General features: G+C 36.8%; 1 protein-coding gene across 2 annotated transcripts in view; it reads right to left on the reverse strand.

The window, feature by feature from the left end:
* Positions 1-22,526, reverse strand: part of LOC127476644 (BEN domain-containing protein 5-like) — a 906,516-nt gene that overhangs the window by 853,321 nt on the left and 30,669 nt on the right. For both annotated transcript variants that reach the window (XM_051799779.1, XM_051799772.1), the window contains exon 3: positions 8,340-8,464. In XM_051799779.1, the coding sequence (XP_051655739.1) occupies positions 8,340-8,464 (125 nt within the window). The remainder of the gene's footprint in view (positions 1-8,339; positions 8,465-22,526) is intronic.

The raw sequence follows: 22,526 nt of genomic DNA on the forward strand, positions 1-22,526 counted from the left end.
GCCATCAGTTTACAGTAATGAGCCACAGTTCATCATGGCAGTGCTGCTATGAAAATTAGAAGCTTCTCAATTCACAAGAAAAAATTATTCAAACCGTGGTGTAAGAGCAGATATTGCCTAGCCAAGGATTGCAGGTCAGATCCTAAACTGGTGTAACTGCACTCAATCATTGCAATTGTGCCATCTATTATTCTGTGTTATGCATAAAAAAAACACAACAGGTCTATTTTGAGAGTCAATATATAAATCCAGGGTTATTTTTCTTAATTGCTCAAAGCAAAAAATTGCACAGTCATTTTTACAGAGTATTTCACAGCCTCTTCACTAGATAAATTAAAATATATTTTGCTGGAAGAAACATAACAATTTAAGTATATATAATGTAATATCTTGTGTAACTTATACAGGTTTCCAGTTTCAATTAACAGTAAAACTAAAAACCAAAACCAAAACCAAAAGATAAGTAGCTACAAATCATGGCATTTTAATTTTATCTGCTCCCTTAAAAAATCGAAAATGCATATCTTAATGCTTGATAGCTCCATAATTCTACAAACTAAGCATATACTTATAAACAGTATTGCAATGGAACAAAATATTTAATTGACATCAGGATGGGATTTTTTCTGCTGCATTTAACATTGTAGGAACTTCGCTTCCTATGAAATCAATGGGAGATATAGATTATTCTGAATTAAAAAGATTTAAAAAATCTAAAAGCAGGAAAGTTTAAAACATTTCATTTTCACTTCTTGAATATAATCTTTTTTCTTTTACATTAGTTCTATGCTTCCACATTCTGACGCAAAAACTTTTCAGTAATAAAAGGAGAATGAAACCAAATTTGCATGGAAGACAATTAACTCTGGAACTAAAAAAGGGAGTATTTAATCAGAAATTAAGAAGTTCTTAAATTGAAAAAAAAAATAAGCCTGTCACATCACTGACATGGAGATCATCATGGTGCTGATTTTGTTTATGGCATCTATAATGTATTTTTGACATTTTGAGTGACAGATGCCACCATAATAGGAAATTAAACACACCTGGCCATTAGTTGCCTGTAAGCAAAAGTGTTATATCTGAAACATACAGTATGTGTGCAATAATTACTGAACACTGACATCTAAAATGTTCTTAGAGGCACCTGGAACAGCAAAAGTCTATGAATTTAACACTGTCTTGCCAAGAGCAAATATTTCAGCAGGAAAGAGGTTCTTTCTCTAATGCTGAATGTTGCCTGTGTTTACTGAGCTATCTGCACTCATTACTTTTTAAAGGATGATACATGTCATGACAGCTTTGGATAATTTCATGGAGATGCACATTATATTGCACTTACCAAAGTTTCACATGCACCCTCAATCTATTCCAAGCACAACTGAATTATTGATCCAAAATAAAATTATATGTACTTGAAAGGATTCCAACTTGGAAGAACCATCATTTATAAATCTAATTTTATACATGACCAATATAGGCACAAGTTTCCAAAATGGTAAAATTATTTTTCTTCAAAACTGCAGTATGTTCAATCGATTTTTCTTTTTTTAAATGTTGAGATGCACATGCAATCTATTCTAAATGTCATCACTTTGTTTCTTATTTAATTATCATTTCATATGGCTCCCTCAGTAAGTAAATAATTACTTCAACTGCAGTCTAACCCTTTGCACTTTTGACTTACAAAAAAATTGTATCACTTTGCAGCACAGAGATCAGTGAAACTACTTTTAAAAAGTACAAAGGCTGCTTTGAAACAATCAATTTTGGTTTATAATACACACTTCAGGTAATCCAAGCCCTTCTCTTAAAAAAAAGTAATAGATCCATATTACCATGTGCTATGGTACCAAAATTTGCACCATGAACCTGGCTCCACCATTCTTCCTCCCATTTTTTTCCAAGTGGGAGGGCATGTGCTATACAAAGAAATTATCTACTTTCCCTGTAGTAACACTGTTACTTAAAAGATCCTGTCCAAATGCACTCACCTCAGCCTCTGGTGCTTTCAAGGCAGACAGATACATATGTATGCACATATGTGTACATAAAATATACATATACACTCAATTATAGCTTTAAGGAGCTTGGCCAGTGCAGTATATGCAGTGCAACACTGTGGTGCACATCAAACTAAACAAAAACCAACCAAAAAGTTCAGACTTCTGCTGCCTCGAGATTCTGCAGGGAATCCCAAAGGATACAAACACATAACTCTTATTTTGCTCAACTCTTGTCATATTTGCTAGTAAACACCAGGGGATTTCCAGTGAAACCATTCTCTAATTCAGATTAAATTTATTTACCTGCCTAAGAAACTGATTTTTCCTGAGGAAAATGTTTCAGGAGAGCTTTGCTTCCTTTTTAATCTTTCTTAGGAAAAAAATCATAACTTCAACACTTCCTCAGTATATGCCTTTCTCCAAGGGAAAATAAACCATGATATGATATGATATGATAATGACTGACAAACCTAGCAGCCTTAGATGAATGTCAAAGTTTAAATCTTGAACAAATTCACCCACAAGAACTGAAATCCACTATTTGGTAGCTAAGAAAAAAGGAAAAACTTCACTCACATGTGAAACAAATAAAAATTTGATACTGCTCTAACTAAATCAATACTAAAACTACAGAAAGCAGTGAATTAAAAGTTATAGCAGTGATGTTACTTACAGTTTCATCTCAAAGTCAAAATGGCAATGTGAGCTAGAAATATGGTTTACCAATACCCATTTAACCTCTTAAAATTAGATTATTTTCAAGAAAAGTATCAGAAGCAAGGAAACAAAATAAATTTATGCAACAAAACAAAACTGGCACATGGAAAAGATTGGGTTTTGTCTACCTGTGTAAAGGGTGAATAAAATACCAAAATAAAATACAGGAAAAGTTAGGAGCAACTTTCTAGCATGCTAAAAATTAACATAAGAAGGGTACATAAAGATGGGCAACAGCTTCCTAAACAGGCAAATTCAAATAATCTAGCCATTCTCCTTGCAAATTATTATAAAGAGCTACTTAGAGAGATTACAGGAGCTGACCAGAAGAGGATTAATAAATTATTAAAAAATGAGTAACATATGCCTAATTTAGTAAGAATGTATCTGTAGTGTGTATGTGAAACACACTACAGAAAATACATGTTTAAGATTGGTTAGGAAACGTTGCACAAAAATGCTTTATTTATTCACTTCAAATTTATTCACTTCAAAATTTCAGAACTATACTCATTCATAAAAATATATGCACTTTTCCACATGCATTTTCCAAAGCCAAGTAAGTGCAATGTAGCCTTTAACATACAGTAAAAAATACCTGCCTTCTAAAATGAGAAGCTGGAACAACTATAAGATGTTATCAAGCATCTTGATACCAGTAACTTACATCCCCAAATGACAGCAGAGCAAAGAATGTCTGCTTAAGAAAAAGAAAGTAAAAAGGTAGCCTATTTCCAACTTTAGACTGCTTTTGATGTCATCTTCACTCCATCTAACTTCAGATGCAGCTTCTGAACAAATTAACTGCACTGACCAAGTTCTTGGGTCAGAAAAAAAGATTAAGCACCTCACATCAAGGTGAGGTATTTTTTTTGCCTTTCCTTCCCCCCCCCCCCCCGCTTCTCCAAAATGTATCAGTTGGTATAATAAGAGACATTATCTTTCCCTGTACACATACAGTTCACACCTTTAAACAATCACAGCTGTAACACCACAGAGAAGCAGTTGTCTGCTAAGGATCATTGAGTTGTTTTAGGACAGTAATAAGAGGCCTGAACATACTATAAAATCCAATGTCGATGTTAATATTTCCTGAAAATCTAATCAACTAAAGACAACAGAGATCTTACAGCCTTTTATATTTTACAAAACAGTGTAGGACAAAAAAGAGAGAACTCTATGATGACAGCTCCACAAGTTCACAATAATATCCAGCTGTGACATTCTCTGTCTTACCTTGGCATCCCGTTTAAATTTCTGAAGAAATTTTTCCTTTTTCCTGATCCATATATATACATAACAGAAGATCTCCCAAAAAATCATGAGTCAAAATTCTAGTTTCAGTCCAAATGCAACTGAAGTAACAGAGAGAATGCCTTTGAAGTAAATAACGTTTGGTTCTTTGATTTTAACCTCAGTCTGGATTGATTTATTAACTGTAAGTAATGATCAAGTGGTATCTCCCAAATATCCATTCTTCTCCTCTCTCCTTCTTGGTATATTTTGTCAGTACCTTCTTGATGAAGAACTCCAAATGTGTTTATCAACACTTACAGAACAAAATTTGGCACTATTAGGAAACCCCTTCTGTTGGAAATTCTTTTTTTAATCTCAGTGAAAATACCATTTCTCAACATGATTCATCAGACAGCAGAGCTGTTCAGGGTACATACACACACAGAATATTTCATGAGGCCTAGACGTGCATTACTTATTGGTATAATATGGCTGTTGTTTGTGAAACTAAAATCCTCACAGATATTTTTAATCCTTTCATCAGTTTGTTCTACTTAACTCTTATCTCTTCTCAGATTGCTCAAAACTATATTTTTTAGGACAGAGATCATCTTTTTCTGGCGTGGTTACAGTATCTGGAGCAGTGAGTGTCAACTACTTGAGAAGAATTTCTGGCTATGGCCCTCAAGAGCAATAATCATTCTTTTCACCTGTAAAATCCTCTAGTATCAGCATAGCAGCATATTTTTATAATTTCTCACACATACACACATCTCTCTTTTTTTCACAAGAAGCTCAAATGAATCACTGTGGCTACTAATAGAATTAAAGCCATTCCAGCTCCGAGGTAATCTCGCACCTGAAGCACGGCCTGTTTAAAATACGCAATTTGGAGATGAAAGATTTTCATCCAATTTCCCGTTCCACGGAGAAGACATTTAGCCAACTCATCGATGGTGTTGTAAGGGCCATGGCTGAAGTGAATAGGGAACAAACCCTGCCCAATACAGAGCATTATCCAGAAATAGGCAGCAGCCTGTGACACGTATATAATTAGAGAAATTGGAGGCTTTGCCCAAGAGACCATGTGTTCCACAGCAAATCCTCTTTCCTTCACTCTCCCTTTGGATATGTGTAAATCATAAAAGAGTATGTGTTTTCCTTGCATATAACATAGTAGTTTCTTTTTTTTTCCCCCAATATTGGTGTTGAATGAATTCACAGAACAAAGAACAAAACAATCTAGAGCTCAAACCTTTTCAGACCAACTGACTTGCAAGTCAGAAAATGTATAAGGAGACCAAAAGACCAGCTTTTACATCTCACAGGTATCTTATATGATAGTTCTTTTCCCCCATAAATACAAGACATTAGATATTTCTTTTGAATTTTTTTTTAATTCCTTGCTAAAAAAAAAAAGTTGATGACACAAAACGTCTGATGTAGAAGTCCAAGTCACAAGGAAGAAAAAATTAACTCACCAACTTCCAAGTAAAAAAAAATTCTATTGGTTCTACTCTAACACAGGGAAGTGAACATCAAATAAACCAAGTTTATAATAAAATTACAAACATAATGCTGAAAATATTAGGGCTGTCACTGAAATGCTACAGAACTTAGCTCGATTACCTGCCCTTGTTGCTGAAGCACAGCAGTAACCTCAGACACACGTACCAGGAGCACGGAAGCAATCATTCTGAAAAAGACTTCTGGATGATAGGGAAAAACAAATTAGGCCTGAGTTTCCATAGTGATAGAGCAACAAAAGGCTGCTGCAATTTCCAGCTGTCTATACTGAGACAGTAACAGAGCAAAGGGCCCACAGTCCCTTCTCTGAAAGTTGGGATTAGCGTACTCGGAATTGTCCATTACACTTTAGTTCCGCGCTATAAAGAAAATATTGAAGGAAACTGGAAGAGGTAGAATAATAATAAAAACAAGAAGTTCTGCAAGAAGCAAAATTACTCAATGCTATGGATTTGGATTTCATGGTTGGATTCTCTGGTATCTTAAAAACGCAAATTCCAATGAGTACTTTCTCCTATTCATCTCCTCTGTGGATTCTCTGATGTTTAATAAGAAATGATCTCATACTATAGCCTGGCTGCCAGTGGGAACACTAATGGCTCTCTTGCCCATCTGGCAGCCTGTTTTCCCAAAACTTACAGGAATTCCTGTCCAGTGGTGCTGAAACTGGCCAAGAGTTAAGAAGCTATTGAGGGAGAAAAGAGAGGAGAGAGATCAGCAGCCAAACAAAAAGCCAGGCTAGCAAGCAGACAGTGTGATCATATAAGCTTTGCTTCCTTGGGAAACTAGGCTAATTACCAAAGGGCTTGAAAGATTCACTTATGATGAAAGTCCAAAGGCCCCAAAGCGGAAAAATACTTAAAAGGTAAAGTGGTCTATTGGATATAGGGCTGAAAGAACCAAACATGATAGCTAGGTTGAGACACAAATGATGAGGAATGTTATAATTTACAGAAATATAAATGTTAGCCAAGGATGATGAGGATTTATTTGTACCAAGAGGAGTTATTACTAAGCAGAATTGCAACTGGGAACTGTGGGATTAAATAAAGGAAAGCTTTAGGCTAAAAATCAAGCAACACTGTAAGTGAGAGGAGTCTATGAAGCAGTTTTGAGCCATAGGAAATGGAGGCTCCATGCCTTAAGAAAATTAAAACTGGAATGTAAAAAACCTTTTCTCTACAGAATGTTAGTGCATGGACAGTAAGATTGGCAGGAATGTCTAATAGGTCTTTGTTTTCATTTATCACTAGATTAATAACACAACATGCTGCACTAATAGGATAATATATAAAACAAATAAAAGTAGCTACTCTTTGTGAGTTCTCATCCAAACGGCTGAAACCAGACCTAGTATATATAACTGTATAAATGTGCCTTCCTCACACACTACCTATATGATAAATCAAAAATAAATACAATATTATCCAGGTAATGATTTACAGACAGTTACTAAAATATCTACTTTTACACATACTGTAATCAAAGTTACTCATGTATTAGTGCAACATTTTTAAGCAATACTGAATAGCTTGAGTTTCCATGTTACTGTTTTCTAGTAAAACATAAAATAAAATAATCAACATGCAGAAAACAGATTATGCAGTATGTTTGATGTAGCAACTTCTAACTTTCATTTAATATAGCTGAGCTGTAATGACTAATACTGCCCATGGCCTCTAGTACAAAGGCCTAAAAAGGGTTCCAGACTAGATTACGGCCATGCAGGTCTCATTTTAACGGAAATTGGAGAGATGGAAAAAAGATTATAGGAACACACATTATAAAAACAGACCTCACAAGTCAAACTTAATAGTGGAACCATTCTCTTTCATGTAGACAACCATGAAAACAAATATCCTGTAAGCCCTAGATATATATTGTATCTTTCTACCCGATCTCTTTGCCTCCTTGAGACAGATTCCCATTCATCTCATGACTATATAATTTGATCACAGTTGAGTAAGGCACAGAAGGGGAAAGGGTCTGTCTGATAAAGTATCAGGCTCCAGGAAGATAGATAAACAATTTCATGATTTCTAGTTGTAACAGGAATGGTACAGTGGTGGATATGAAGATATTAGTCTCGTAGGAATACAAATATCAACCTTCTGCAGTTTTTTTTCTCTTACTAAATATGTTTTGTTTCCATTAAGTAAAAATGACAGATTGATTCTGATAAACTAAAATAAAATGCAAGGTGCATGCAAAAAGTGGAATTAAATGTTTTCTGGTTTTTCAATGGGAAAGTTTGCATAAAACTTTTACAAGTTTGTAAGCGAAAAATTAGAGCAAGGAAGTTTCTTCCTCAGGGGGCATTTTTACAGCAAAGAAACATTGTTTAAAAGTAAAACAGTTGCCTATCAAATTGAGTTGACTCAGATTTAAACCTCCTCTTTCACAAGGGACACATTGGCAAGCAACTCCTCTGCTACAAGTCACTAGAGAAACGCCTGTTTGCAAAGCTGCCTCATTGTTCTACGTGTATTAAATGAAGGCTGGAGTGACAATGTTTGAACAGCAATGATGGACTTCTTTTCCATATATTAACACACATATTTGTTTGGAATATAAAACCACAAATATATAGCAGCCATTATTAATACAAGTTCTGGTAGCTGGCAAACATTACAATGTCTTTGCAATTACCTGCTGTTCTGGATAGCTGAGAAGCATGGTCATACCCAGTCATGCTGACACCTGCTTTTATTTATAAGAATTCAAGCAACAAAAAGACATTTTACAGTAGTTTTTAGTTACAGACCCTAGATGTTATCTTTTTTGTTTAAGAAAATATATTCTGGAGCAAGCAATTTTTAAAGCTATCATACCATCTAATTTAGCAGCACTTACCTGTGATTCTTTCACATTTTCAACAGTGAAGTTGAACCAGACTCGAAAGCGTGGGTTACAGGTATCTGGTCTGATGAACAGGTCATACTCAAACTCTGTGACATGGTCCACCCGTCCAAGGTTCCCTACCAGGAACATATGAAAAAGAATGCATTTTAATGAATCAACTCCCCAGGAACCACACTGAGAAAAGTTTTAAAAATTTCTACCTCTGTTGGATAAAATATACAAGTATAATAAGCCTTACAACAGTTCATAACTACTTTTAAAAGGCTTAATCATAGTCAAAAAATAAAACATATATCAAAAAGAAGACAACATGCATTTTTATTATTCAATTCAATTGACCTTTTGCCTCCTCTTATCTGAGTATTCCAATTATGTGCCTTAAGATCCTTTTAATTGTTTCTTTTTTCCATTTTTCTGCTGATGTCTCTGCACATCTTTTAGCCCCCACCTCTATGGATTTCTTTCTTTCCAATTGCTGCTCATGTTCAAGCCCCTCCAAGACTAAAAAGTCCCCACATTTCCCCCTGGTTCCTCTGGTTGGTGCTCTGAGCATCCCTTTCCCCCCACAGATGGGCCAGCATTCCTCTCCTTTTTGATTCAAAAACTATCTCAATACTTTTCCTGAACTAACACCTCTTTCCAAAGAAATAAAGAGGTTTTGCCTCAGCTTGTTCCTAGTGAATTTCATGGAATAATATTTTTAAATGTAGTCAGAGAGACATTGTCCCCTATGGCATTATCGAGCAGGCAACCACCCTGGCTATAGAAATAAAGTTTAGCACTGGGAAAACCCACTAAGTGCTTTTAAATTGCTAAAATGGCATTTTTCCTTTGAAGTGTGCCAAGATTTTTAGAGACAGGGTTTAAACTGTCCAATTCATTTATACACTACAAAAATAAGACTTTACATTTTCCTGATTCAATCCAAAACTCACCTCACCAGGTCTTGTAAGACAGGGCCATACTCTAGCTCACATGCTAAATTACATTTATTTTAAAAATAAATTAAAAATAGCACTGAAACATGGGTTACAAATATATTTTTGGGGTTAGATATATATTTTTGGGTTGGAAATATATTGTCGCATTCAAATAAGTATTTATAAAGCTATTTAGCTAAACAATTCCCTTCTCAGCAAGTCCCATGGCAGTCAATAGGACTGTTCTCTGCTAACACACTGCTCAGTACCAGCACAAGCAGCAAAATTTGGCTGATCTGCTGTTCTGGACTGGAAAAGAAGCAGGGAAAAACTCTCTTCATCAATATATTTCCAGGATTTCTTCCTTATCCTAAATTGTTTCTAGCTCTACTAATGGAACATTTTTAATCTTCCCTATTTTTAATGTTATCCTCTACTTTCCTACCCACATCCCTCTTTTCAGAAGAAAATTCTCTCCACTGCTTCCCTCTGCAGAGACCCACTCCACGCTCACAATCTGTTCCTGAGCGCTCGCCTCAAGGAGACACTTGGCATTGGAAATATTTGAAAAAACAGCTCTATTGTACAGCCAGAATTCCTCTGCCAAATACCAATAATGTCACCTGCCACCCCGGGTGTCGGCAGTGGGGCTGCAGGCTGAGCTCCCTGAGCCCATTCCAGCCCGTTCCCGATGGTCCCAGCCGGCTCCACAATGGTTGCCCGCCACAGCACGGCCTGGCCCCTCAGCCAAGGTGGAGGCACCTTGTGAAAATGTGTTTAAAAAAGGGCAAAACCCACACAGAAGGGTGAGGGAGGCTGAGGAGAACAGGGGCTTGAGGAGGAGGAGAAGGAGGAGTGGGGTGCTCTGGGCGCCAGGGCAGAGACTCTCCTGTGTCCTGTGGGGAGAGGCTGGAGCAGGTGGATGTCTCCTGAAGGAGCAGCGGCCCACAGAGGAGCCAGGCTGGAGCTGGCGCTCCTGCCAGGCGCTGTGGGCTGTGGGAAGGGCGGGCCCAGGCTGGAGCAGGGGAGCTGCGTGAGGAGGGAGCGGCGGCACAGCACTGACTGCAGCCCCCATCCCCTCGCTCTGCTCCTTGTGAGTGGGGTGAAGTTGATCCTGGGAACAGGGGAGGATGGGGAGGAAGGCATTGTTCTAGTTTTTCTTTGTTTCTTACTATCCAAACCTGTTTTAACGGGCAATAAATTAGTTTCCCCCAGTGCAGCCTGTTTTGCCTGTGAAGGCCATTGGTCAGGGATCTTCCTGTCTGTATTCGACCCAAGAGCTTTTTCACCTTATTTTCTCACCCCTGTCCTGTTGAGAAGTGTGGGTGAGAGTGCTGGATCAGCATCAAGCAGCTGGCCAAGGCCAACCCACCATATCTCCTGGCTTTAGGTGAAGTCCTTGACACAACTCAGTGCACTTTCTGCCACAGGGGTCAAACCTATCACTTACTGACAACAAAAGAACTCAAATCTTAACATAAACTACAATTTCCTACAGATTATTATCCAAAGCAAATAAGAATAGCAAAACCAAGCTATTGTATTGTAATACCTTTAAATAAAGGACTCTGTTTTTCTGTATTTTTCATTAAATGTCATGCATAAATGACACAGTTGGGATAATAATATTCTTTGGATATTTTAAGTGGTCCAAGCTGTTAATCCAAAAAGGTTGGATTCCAGTTGCCTCACAGGTCACAGTTTCAGCTCCCTCTGGACAAAGCCTGGTGTGTGGATGCCCAGAGTTACTGCAGCTGTGCATCCTGTTGGATCCTCCAAGGTTAGAGCAGTAGGCTGGCTGGACACAGACTGTGGCCCAGGTCCATGTATACTATGTATACATGACTCCCAGTGATCCCAGCAATTCCAGATACAGATAAAGTTATCTGCAGCACAGACCAGAGGTGCAAATTTTGATTGAATTACTTGCAAAGAAAGACACAGAAGCAATTAAATTCATATTTTAAGTTCAAAGACCATTAAAACCTTGTACTGCAAGGCATAGGAAACTAAAAGATTATTAAGTGAACAATTAAAACAGAGCAAAAGGAGACCTTGATTTTGACCTATTGCACATTTCAGTTTCTTTTTCAACACCAAACTGATCTGAATTGTATGAGAGACAGATGACCCACTCAGAAGTACTTTATGGAATCCACAGGATCCATAAATCAGCAGAGGAGGACTGTACCAATGTCAATGAAGTCACTGATGGTGAAGTGCTGGTGTGCTGGAACCACTGCCATCCAGTCTGCTCTGGAAGACCTATCTACCCATCTCAAATCCAGCAGTCTCTTTGACAGTTTAATAATTGTGTGCTCAATTCTCCAGGAGTCCCAACACTGTTTTCTCTCTCGATTCAAATACTCCCTTCCCTCCTAAATCAGTATTTTTTGCTTTTGCGAGTCGCATCTCTCTTTATTACTTTTGCCCACAGAACTGCCCCTTCCCAGGCTCCCTCAGAGCACACATCAGCTGCCATTGTCACCTGCAGCCATTTGCAGTTCAGTGTCATTGGAACATTTCATTAGCACACTATTTCTTCTCTGTCTTCCAGATGCTAAAGAGGCTGGACTGAACACTAATGCCTTCGGTAACTAATTCAACAAGTTCCTCATGCTCAATAGACTATTGTTTGTAATATCACAGCCTTTGCTCACAATCTGTCAGCCTAATTTCAACCCACGTAGCAATGTCATTAAACAAGACAGTAGTTTTGGTACAAAGAAGCCTAGAACTGTAGGAACAAAACACCTCCTCACTTTAAGAGATGCTTTGTAGAAAACTGATAATGCCACTGAAAAACATTTTTCGGTGTCCAAGAGAGGATATAAACTTCTCAGTGTTAATCTCACAAACAAACTGACCAGTTTTATGTACTGGCTTCACACTGCTGTAGTCATGGGAAATACATTTATTCTATATATTCCAGTACCTCAGGTAACACAGTGAAGAGCATTAGAAACCATGAAACAGGAATTAAAACATTGATTACAGCATTCCATTTAGACATTAAACCATTACAATACTTTAACATTGAAAATAAACATTTTTTTCTTAAGTGCAAAGCACTTCTAACCTGATTTTTTTAAATATCTCTATAAGGTTCCTTAAAACTTCTCTGTGTCACAGGATTCTCTGTGTGATTATGCAATACACACTCTGCTTTGCAATACCTGTGGTAAACAGTTTCTGTGTTGAAATGATGAAAAATATAAGAGAGAACCAGATAGCACCAATTTTGAGTAACAGTTTTCAGTCTTGATACAACTACTGCAAGACCCTTTGCATGCAGTTTTTATTCTGTGTACATTTCTAGTCTGGTAGTTTGTCGTAGCAGTAAGAGTCTGTCCACAACCACGTTGATTAAGTATGTTCTTTTAAAATCAAAATAAAATGTCTCACATTACTCAAACATCAGCTTTGCTTTACTTCACTTTGACTTCATGCCCATATGAACTCATCACCACTCCTTTCAATAAACTCAGAAGTTATATACATGAGATTATACAACATTTTCCAAAGCCTCGTCCCTCCATAATTTTTGATTAGCATTATATTTGGGGGTTAACATTATAAAGCATAAGATATTAATAATGTTATTTAAGGTACATGTAAGATTAAAGAACTGACTGAGTAACTGACCTGAAAGGGAAAAAAGCCCAACAACATTATGAGCAGTAAAATCTGAACTGATTGGCATTCTAAACAATTCTTGTTTACTTTTTTTTTAACAGGTTGAATGCACATCTGGTTGTCAAATGGCTTTCTGACTATATCCTAAAAGTAAAACAAACAATCTATTAGGCGAGCCAGCACTTCACAAAACATTATGGATTTTCTCTCCTATGCACTCTGAAATTAGTTGCAGGGGCTTTTTCTATTATTATTTTACTTTACAGAAATACTGGCACAGATCTTTTTAAACTTATGGGAAGATGTGAACAAATCAAATTCCCAAATGTCTATAAACTGACTTTCACTTAGCCTTGGGGTTTGTTTTTAAGACACGCTCAATTTTCAGTCACAGTTCTGTTCAATACTCTCAGCATACTGAGAAAAGAGGAGACATACTTTCCTTTAATCATTCAAGCTGAAATTCTTAATTATATTTGCTTAAATTGCTTTACAGAGTAATGTTTAGTGCAATATTCTGAAAATGCGAATAGTGAAAGGGGTCAATAGCATGTTTCAAGTTTCTTTAAAAGTCAGAAAAAAGCCCAATGATACTCTTTTATTAATCATGCAACATACACTTAGTCCTCATAAAATATTAATGCATATTGCTTCCTACATCAATAAAAAGTGTACTTTACACAAAGAAAGAAAACCTGCTTAAGAAAATGCTAGCTAAACTTACCAGACATTTTAACAATTATCATAAAAATGCTAGAAAAGAAAATACAGATATGTTAAGCAATCCTAAAATCTTCTTAAAACCACACATTGCGCTTGCCTACAGAGAATTTTAAGATGAAAAATAGACCTTGAGGGTCTTAGACAAGCCTGAGGCAATATAAAGAAAAAGGTCAAACACTCTGCTAAAAAGGACCGTTATCTTCAGAACAACAACTTATCAGCCAGCTTGCAGCCCTGCTTATTTACAGTTATTGGTCCCAGAGGAAGTGCACTTCAGCGCAGGGCGCGATTACTTTGTAATGAGTTTGCCAGAAATGGTAAAGGAAACTAATTTGTAACAATGTGCTGTTCCCTGCACATGAACTTTCTCAGACACTTTCTTTTTTTTTTTTTTTTTTTTTTTTGTCCGGCAATGAATAACTAACTTCAGCCTCCCTAATAAGCAGCGAAACCAGGAGTGCACTAAACCCGACTGAGTCGGGAGCAAAATGTGCTGAAATATCGGCGATTATCCCTCTCAGCTGTCCATTACAGTACTCGTGATGACCACCAATTCCCCCGTGGTGGATACATAGAATGCAGGTTTCAGGGGGTGGATTTGCACATGAAAATTAACACCATTTGGAAGAAAATAGCCTGCACCTGTCACAGATTAGCAACAAAAGGTCAAATGCCTCCTTTTACACCTAGAGCACTTGCATATTGTATGCCTTGCTTATAGGAGACTAATTCTAGTTTCTCAATTCAGAAAAGTGAGCACCATGGTGAACTGAGGAGAAGAAAAAGAATTAAATCTTGGCTAAAAGCTATCAATAAATCTATTGATCAAGATACATATGAATGGAAGTAGCCGAGGCAATCTCTGTCTCTAAAAGAGGTAGTTTTTCAAAAGAGAATTACACAAAGTGCTCTTCTGTTTTTGTCAATATGCTGCCAGGTTTTGAAATGCTATTTTTCATCCACACAATAAAAATCTTGACAAGTAAGCAATAGAAAATCACTAATACACTTGCAGCTGCATTTCAATCTATACAAATTCTTTAAACAAAAACAACCAAAGAACAGATTGGAATATACATCATTTTCACCAGTTGAACCTGGGATGAAGTCCAAGATAGCCAAACAGTATTAATCTATATTTCATGCAACTCAGTATTTCACAAAATAAGGTGAAATGTAGAATAGGGAATACCCACAATGGAATTCATCCTTATGGATCATAAAACACATTGAGATGATAATGCAAAGAAATTTTATCAATATGTTCTAAATGGAACAGGAATCATAGGGACTCAGATCTGTAAAAACTTCTATTGAGTAAAAGATTAGATATCTTCTGGAAGGAGTGCATCTAGGAATATCAGTTGTAAATTCCCACTTGCTTTATGGTCTTTGTCTGAGCAAAGAATTTATAAAAAATAGTTTGTTGAGAAGTCCTGGATGACTTCTAAATAGCATTTGATTTCTAAATAGGAAAAAAAAAAAATCTAATGAAATAGTGATGATCTCTGAAACCTATGACAGTTTTTGCATCATCTGCTGGACTCTTGCCCAGAACAGATGTCAGACCCAGATTCCTGAAACCTCAAAGCACATGATTTGAAAAAAAAATACACTATCATAAAAACCACATATAGAACATCTGTAGATTATGGTCTAAATTATTAAAATTGCATATATCAAGCTCTGCAATACAAAGTCATACCTACACCACCACAGTTACATCGATATTTTGCAAAAAAAAACCTCAGTACTCTTCAGCAATATAGTATTCTTTTAAAACCCTGATGTTTTAACTGAAACAGTTAAAACCATAGCAGTGGTCATGACTGTGCTTTTGGTCAAATCCAGATTACCTTTGAAAAACGGTCCAGACTATCAAATAGGCAAAGCATTTCAAAAGTACATGGCAAGACTTGATTTGTAGCCTCTTTCCTATCTTTCCTCCTCAATTAAGCGAGATGAAATTGTTATTTCCTTTATGTTTTAAGTTTTTATCAGTTGTGACATCCAAAGGACAGTAAATCAGTAGTTTTTGTGAAAAAGACTGTACTGGAACAATGACCATCTTAGCTCTCAGAAGCAGCTGGTAAAAGGCCAGGTCCCATCTCTGGAAAGAATAGACTGAGATGTACACATTAATGCACAACTTTTAGAGGCCAAGAAATTCTGACTGAGCTTTTATTGTAAGCAGACAACGTGATAAAATCTAATTGTGAATGACAGCACAGGAAAATTCTACCTTTATACTTTCCTCTTTGATCTCTGAATATAGCATTAAAATAAGTTGTATTTATTTTTTGGGTATCTAAGAGTTATGGGTCTCCACTTGTTTGTTTGTCTCTTTTAGTGTAACAATACTCATTTTAATGGTCTTGCTCCCAATGCATAACAACGAGAGGCAAATCTGATTTTCCACACCTCTTCAGGATCACAGTCCAAGTTCCACTCTTTCCAATATTTTTCCTCACAAGTGATTAAAGTAAAGTAAATTGGACCCATTTCCTCAGGGCATCCTGCCCATAGGATCTGGAAACACAGTCACTGCTTCTCAGTGGTCCCAAACAAGTGTAATGAATAAATCTTTAATTCTTTCGTATTGAGTTTAACTGCAGAAATATTAATGATGTGTGGCCTAGACTGAAACACCCACAGGAGTTTTATAAATTAAAACTTTTATCTGAATTAGAGTAGGAGGCAGAATTATCTTCCACATAGAAAATTAAGGGAATTGGAAACCTGTAAGAAAGAAGGACTGGTTGAAAAGGAGAGGGTCAAAAACCATCTTACATCTACAAGCTGAATATAAAGAAAGGGTGGGTGGGGCAGGAAATGCTGTGATTTATTTTGCTAAAAACAGTTACAAAAAGATTCTCATATTTTAGTAGTGTGGACAGTGCTGCCAATGGACAGTTTTAGGATGAGTTCTTCCTTTCAGAAAAAAATACTTTTCTTGGTCACAGATGTTTGAATGATGTCTGGGCAAGGGGGAAGAGGGAATACAGGGATTAAAATTTATTAAGCAGTAGTTCTGAGGCTCCTCCTGCAATGAGAATAGCACTACAGATTTCACAATATAAGTAATTGTAAAGCTCTAGCATGTGTTAATCCCAAAGGCCACCTACTTACATCACTTGCAACTTTCTTTTAAAGATAATCCAGAAGAGTAAACAAGGCCATTTGGAAAGACAACACAGGCAACTAGAACTGGAATATTTTCTGCCTTCTTATGTTTCTTAAGTAGAGCAGTCTTAATGGTGATCCCAGTTTACGGCACAATGGAAAACAGCAACAAGTAATCCTGAAGATTTTGTGATCATGATTGCTCAAAAACCACCATGAGCAAAACAGCACAAAAGACAAGCCACAGATATCCCAAATACTACAAATATCATTGTATATATTCTATATGTATATATATATATATATATATTGCAGGCCTACACATATATTAAGAAATTATACAATAAAATCTTGCTGGAAGAATTCGATAGTTTTGATCAAATGAGATTGATATTTAATCACTTGCAGCCAAGGAGCCTGATTTCAAAATTGCCCTTATCGATAAATACTGATGCTTTCAGTTAAAGGACCTAAAAACCCCGGTGCTGCAAAGAATAAAATGTCAATGTTCACTGTGTGGGGAAATTGCAAAGGACAGATAAAATGGAGTCAGTCTCTTGACTCCTTCTCCTGTATCTGTGAGATTCTTATAAATTACAAAAAAATCAGCAGAGCCCAAGACTGCAGGACAAATTCTCCTAAAAGTCACAAAATCATGTAAATACACAAACTGGCAGTGATAAAGTAGCAATGCATCAGCTTAGAGAGGAGTGTCAAGAGTGCTTAAAAATCAGAGGCCTGCGCCCTAAGATGGCCATTGCTCACCCACTACACCAAATCCACCAAATCCCCAGAAAAACAGATTTCTCTGCTCCCTCTTTATCAATTCCCCAAAGGCCTCCAATGACAGATGGGCAGTTATTTATCCACAGCAGTGAACCTTTGTTAAAGGAAAATCAGAATACAAAGAGGTTTTGCATTAGTGTCACGAAACTCAGCTTTCTTTAACAAAGCGTGTGCTCCCAAAATGGGTCTCTCACGGCTGTGCATGTATCACATCTTTCAAAGCAGAGCTCTTAAAGGAAAAGCATTTGGGGAAATTTCTGTTTGGAAGTCACTTAGCATATAATGGGTGCTATCCTAAATAAATAATTAATAAGTTAATAAATAAATTATAACAACGTCTGCAGCCTTAACCACGGAAGCAACCACCGAGGCAGATCAGGGAATACGAACTGCTGCACCACAGTGGGATGTACCACTACTGGTGTGTGGCAGACAGAAACATCTCTCTAAATACTCACTTTGTTAGGGCCCAGTGCTCAATGTCCAGCACTGAAATCTGTTGTTATCTTTAGCCTCTAAGGTAAAACATTCTCATATTTACCTGCTGCCGAGACATTGCAGGCGTGCAAAAACACATATGATAAATGGTGAAAAGTGTTAAAAGCTGTATATTCTTTATCCTTCAGTACATTACAGCACTCCTACTTATGTGATGCTTCCTACTCAATATATTCATCATTTTGCAAAGACCCTGAGAATTCCTGTAACGCAAAAAGCGAAAAAAGTTCTTTCATCCTCCAAGAGAGGATATTCCTGTTGATGTATTACTGCACAGTACTGCTGTAATTCTGCATTTGGCCTAGTTTGGTGCCCGAGATGGAATCACCATTTTTCCAGGGGAATCCTTCCGCAGTATAACTACAGACTGACACTTGAGTGGAAATCTCTATCAGCTGGGAGACCTATAGTTAAATTATATTCCCAAGGGCCTCTAAAAAGTCACCAGAGCTCTAAACAAATTTGAAGGGTTTTTATTAAAAAGAAAGAGTATAAATGGAAAGGCTCCAGGTATTGCCTTATAAAAGAATCTTCCTCTTTGAAATAGATCCTGAATTAGAATCTTCTTTAACTAAGAAATTACTGGCTTTATATCCATAACTGTCTTTATTTTATACCAAAAAAATCCTTGAAAAAAGGTACTGTAAGGATAGACTTCCAGTACAAATACTGAATCTGATAATATCTGCCCTATATACAGCTTTTACAGAAGAAACAGTCTTATTTGAGTTTATTATAAAACTGAATTTGATTCTCTATGCCATTATCAATTCAGTCACAAAACCAGTTTGGGTGCTAAAAATGTTATTCTCATTCAATACATTAATCCCATTATTTCATTGCCTAAAAGGGATATCTTACCATATAATCTCCATGATAAAATTTACAGATAGACTTTCCTGGAGTCTAGGTACATTTTTAGCCATTTCATCAGATCAGACTGATACACAACTTCCCTGCTCATCTCCTCCTCCTCCTCTGCAGCTCCTCATCTGACATTCTTTTGTAGAACAAGGTGATTTCTGTACTTTTCTCTTTATTATACAGCATTTTGATCCTTCTGCAGGTAATGGAACTTGTTGCTGTATTTTCACTTACACAATTTTCTGACTCCTGTGCCTTGGTATTTTCCTCTCCTCCAGACACCAGCCAGTTCTGGAAGCCCTCCTGGACTTCCAGCCTTAACAATAATTCTGAAATGCCAGTACTGTTCATATCTTAACTTTACACCATTGTACTATATACAATTATGCAGAAACAAGGAACTACACTATGATGGTTTGTTTTTATAACACTGATAAGAGTTTGTAGCAGGCCTTCCTAACTGTACCCACGTGGATGGAACCGAAAACTGCTTACCCTCATTTATCTTTGTTTAGTTAAAGCTTCAATTAGACCTTAAAAAACTATCTCATTGATGTTATTTTTTCAATCAGAAGTGATAATTTAAATATTGACATTTTAGATGGCACCAGCATGTTTTTGACTCCTGCTATGGTTACAATATTTTTTTATATCTGAATGTCTGTCTTAGTTTTGTTGTTTTTTTTTTTCATTTTGCCAAATCCAGAAGCGTTTCCTTTTATTTCAAAGTATTTCTATGTTTGTAGTAAATTAAACATTAATCTTTCTCTGCAAATGTCAAGTGATATTTAAATGTTTTTCTGGCAGATAAATGATTATTAATATTAATGCAATAAAATCACAGCTCTTTGTCCTTTCTTTGATATTTAAGAAAAAATTAAGAATGTCAAAACAGTTCTGCAAAAAGAGAATTCATTGGTCTACCATCCACTCTTCATTAGCCTGAGAGGTAAAAAATTACTGATCTTGTGAGACAATGTGTTTATAGAATCAGAAAGGGTTGAAAATGAATTACTCTATCAGTGGTAGAGTGTGTATCACTTCAATGTGAAAATGCCTTGTTAAAGTTCATTTTAATTTAAAGCCCCCTTTTGTCATTCAAAAAGCTTTAGCACAATGAAAGAATCTTTGTCACTTTCATAATTAGCCCCTCTTGCACTAAATGAGACTAAAATCTGATCAGAAGTCCATACAGGCAAGGTCATAAATCAAAGAGAAAAGCTCCACAAACAGTCCTGTAAGATGTCCAAAGGCACACACAGCTTGGAATTAAAGCACTGTAGTCAGGATCCACTCCCAGAAACACAGCACAAAAAAGCCCCAATAATATCTGTTTGACAGGCTAAATTTATCTCCATATTCTGTAGCCCTATAAACACATTTTGCTGTTTAGATACAAAAGCAATTTCAGCACCAAGGACAATCCAGGAAAGCAAACAGCTGTTAAAGTGCTACTATCGCCGTTTGCCAACCAAAGTCAAATTAATTTAACTTAATGCTCTCACTTCAAACTGTGGCAGTAAAACAAAAAAAAAAAAGCCATATATGATAATTGTCATAAAGCAGGAAGTAAAGTTGTATTAACAGAAAAAAACTCCTTAGGAAATCGAGTTTAATTTTATACAAAGAAGTGAATTCACAGCCCAGCTCCAACATAAACTGGATTTTATTCAACTTATTTTCATTTTCAGATGAAAGTGAAAAGACATTTTGAAAGATGTAATAAAATTCTCAACCTTGGACAGTTATGGAGAGAGTGACAGCACATCACTCTCTCTACTCAGGGATCATCAGAACACCAACTGATATCCAAGACATCAACATATTATTTTACTCCCCGTGTTAACACAAAATGAGGATTTCATCAGAAAATGATGCCTAAAACATGGGGAGAGAGGAGGGCAAGGAGAGGGCAAGGCAGAAAGTTGACAGAAGACTGTTATAAAGTGGCAGTAGCAATGAAAATCTGTATTCTACAATAGATATACCTTTTACAATTCAATGTATTGCGTTAACAGTAAATGCTAATCTTAAATATTAATCAGCTGAGAGTATTTTTAAAGTAGCTACATCCATACAAACAGGAATTTCTATGATAATCACATTCATATCCATAGACATTTGGATATATCTATACCTTCAAATACACTGCTATATAAATTAAAAATGTGCAACTTTCCTTTATGAGATTTTGGGGTTTAGCAGTATTTCTCTGCAGAACCAAGCTGTTAAGGTCCTGTCTCTAACCATGCAAACACCAAACCACTTTCAAAGTAATGGCTTGTTTGGAGGGTGTGGTTGGTTACATGTCTCTCCTACACTGCCAAAATTTCAGGTTACAATAATTATACAATGATCATAAGTAATTAGATTCCACATGTTTGGAGACATATAAAATTGGTCTGCTCAGCAACAGACTGGAGAGCATCAGTGTGACAAAAAGAGAGCAATGGGTTTTCTCCATCCTCAGACAGTCTCACGCTTTAGTTCACCAAAGGAAGCTTCTTCCAGTGGTTCAGGTAGTGAGAACTCAAGTGAATATCCTCTTGGACACAGCCCCCTGTGCTTGATTCACAAAAGAAACATCATTTGCCTTGTCTATCAGACAAGTAGGTATCTAAGGAGTGCAAATTGCAAATACTGTACAAGCAAAGCAAGCCTGGGAACTGTGACGAGGGCATGCAGGTGATTAGAGAAAGAAAATGGGTTTAAGATGGATGGGATGAGACTCTGAGTCAGATATATTATTGAAATTGAACTGCCTGGATCTTTCTCTTATAAGCGAGTATTCCAAAAAGCCAATAAAGCTTTCCAACAAAAAGCAGAGTTTTTTACTATATAATAAACTAGATTAATTGGCTTTTAAATAAAGAAAACTCAAAATGACTAAGTAAAAAGGAAGAAAAATCAAAAGAGATCTCCCCTGCCCACAGTGCTCCTACAAGCAGACACTGTTCTCACAATTTCTATTAGTCTCCTACTTGGACAACTTGCAACAAATTCTAGATAGCCTCCACTGGATCCCCAGGAAAATACTGTCACCTCCATGGCCAACCTTGCATCTGCTCCTTGTATATCCCCTTTGCTCTGTCATTCCCCTTCTAACAGGGCAGAAATGAAACAAATAACATCTCTTTGAGTGGGTTTAAATAGAAAACTTCATCAAATCAAACATGTAAAAGATATCCTCAAACTCCCTGTCTGGTTGTCCCTAACATCTGATTCTCACATGCTCTGTATTCAGGTGAGGACAACTCAGATGCTAAGTTGATCATCTTCCTTCATGCCAACAAAATCTCATACCTTCCCTTCTACTTTGATTTTACTTTTCACCTTCATCTGAAACACACAAAACCTGGAGGAGACTATGATTTTAAAATTCCTAGGAAATGTGACTATTATTTTAAGTCCCATTTCCTCTTACCCAAATGCTGCTGCAAGAGTGGAAAAAGCACAGCACCTCTGCCAGCTGAGTCTCAATCCAACCAACACCCTCCTGACTGTCAAAACTGGGAATTGCACCCAAGTGGGATCCCAGAGGGGAGTGGAAGGGAATAAGACAAGGAGCCAGGAAGAGGACTATGCCCATGAAACAGGGGCAAGTAAGCTCCTTCTAGCTGACAGGAAA

The sequence above is a fragment of the Manacus candei genome, unplaced genomic scaffold (genome assembly GCF_025592945.1).
Source record: "Manacus candei isolate 608988 ecotype Guabito, Panama unplaced genomic scaffold, ASM2559294v1 h1tg000005l, whole genome shotgun sequence".
NCBI lineage: Eukaryota > Metazoa > Chordata > Aves > Passeriformes > Pipridae > Manacus > Manacus candei.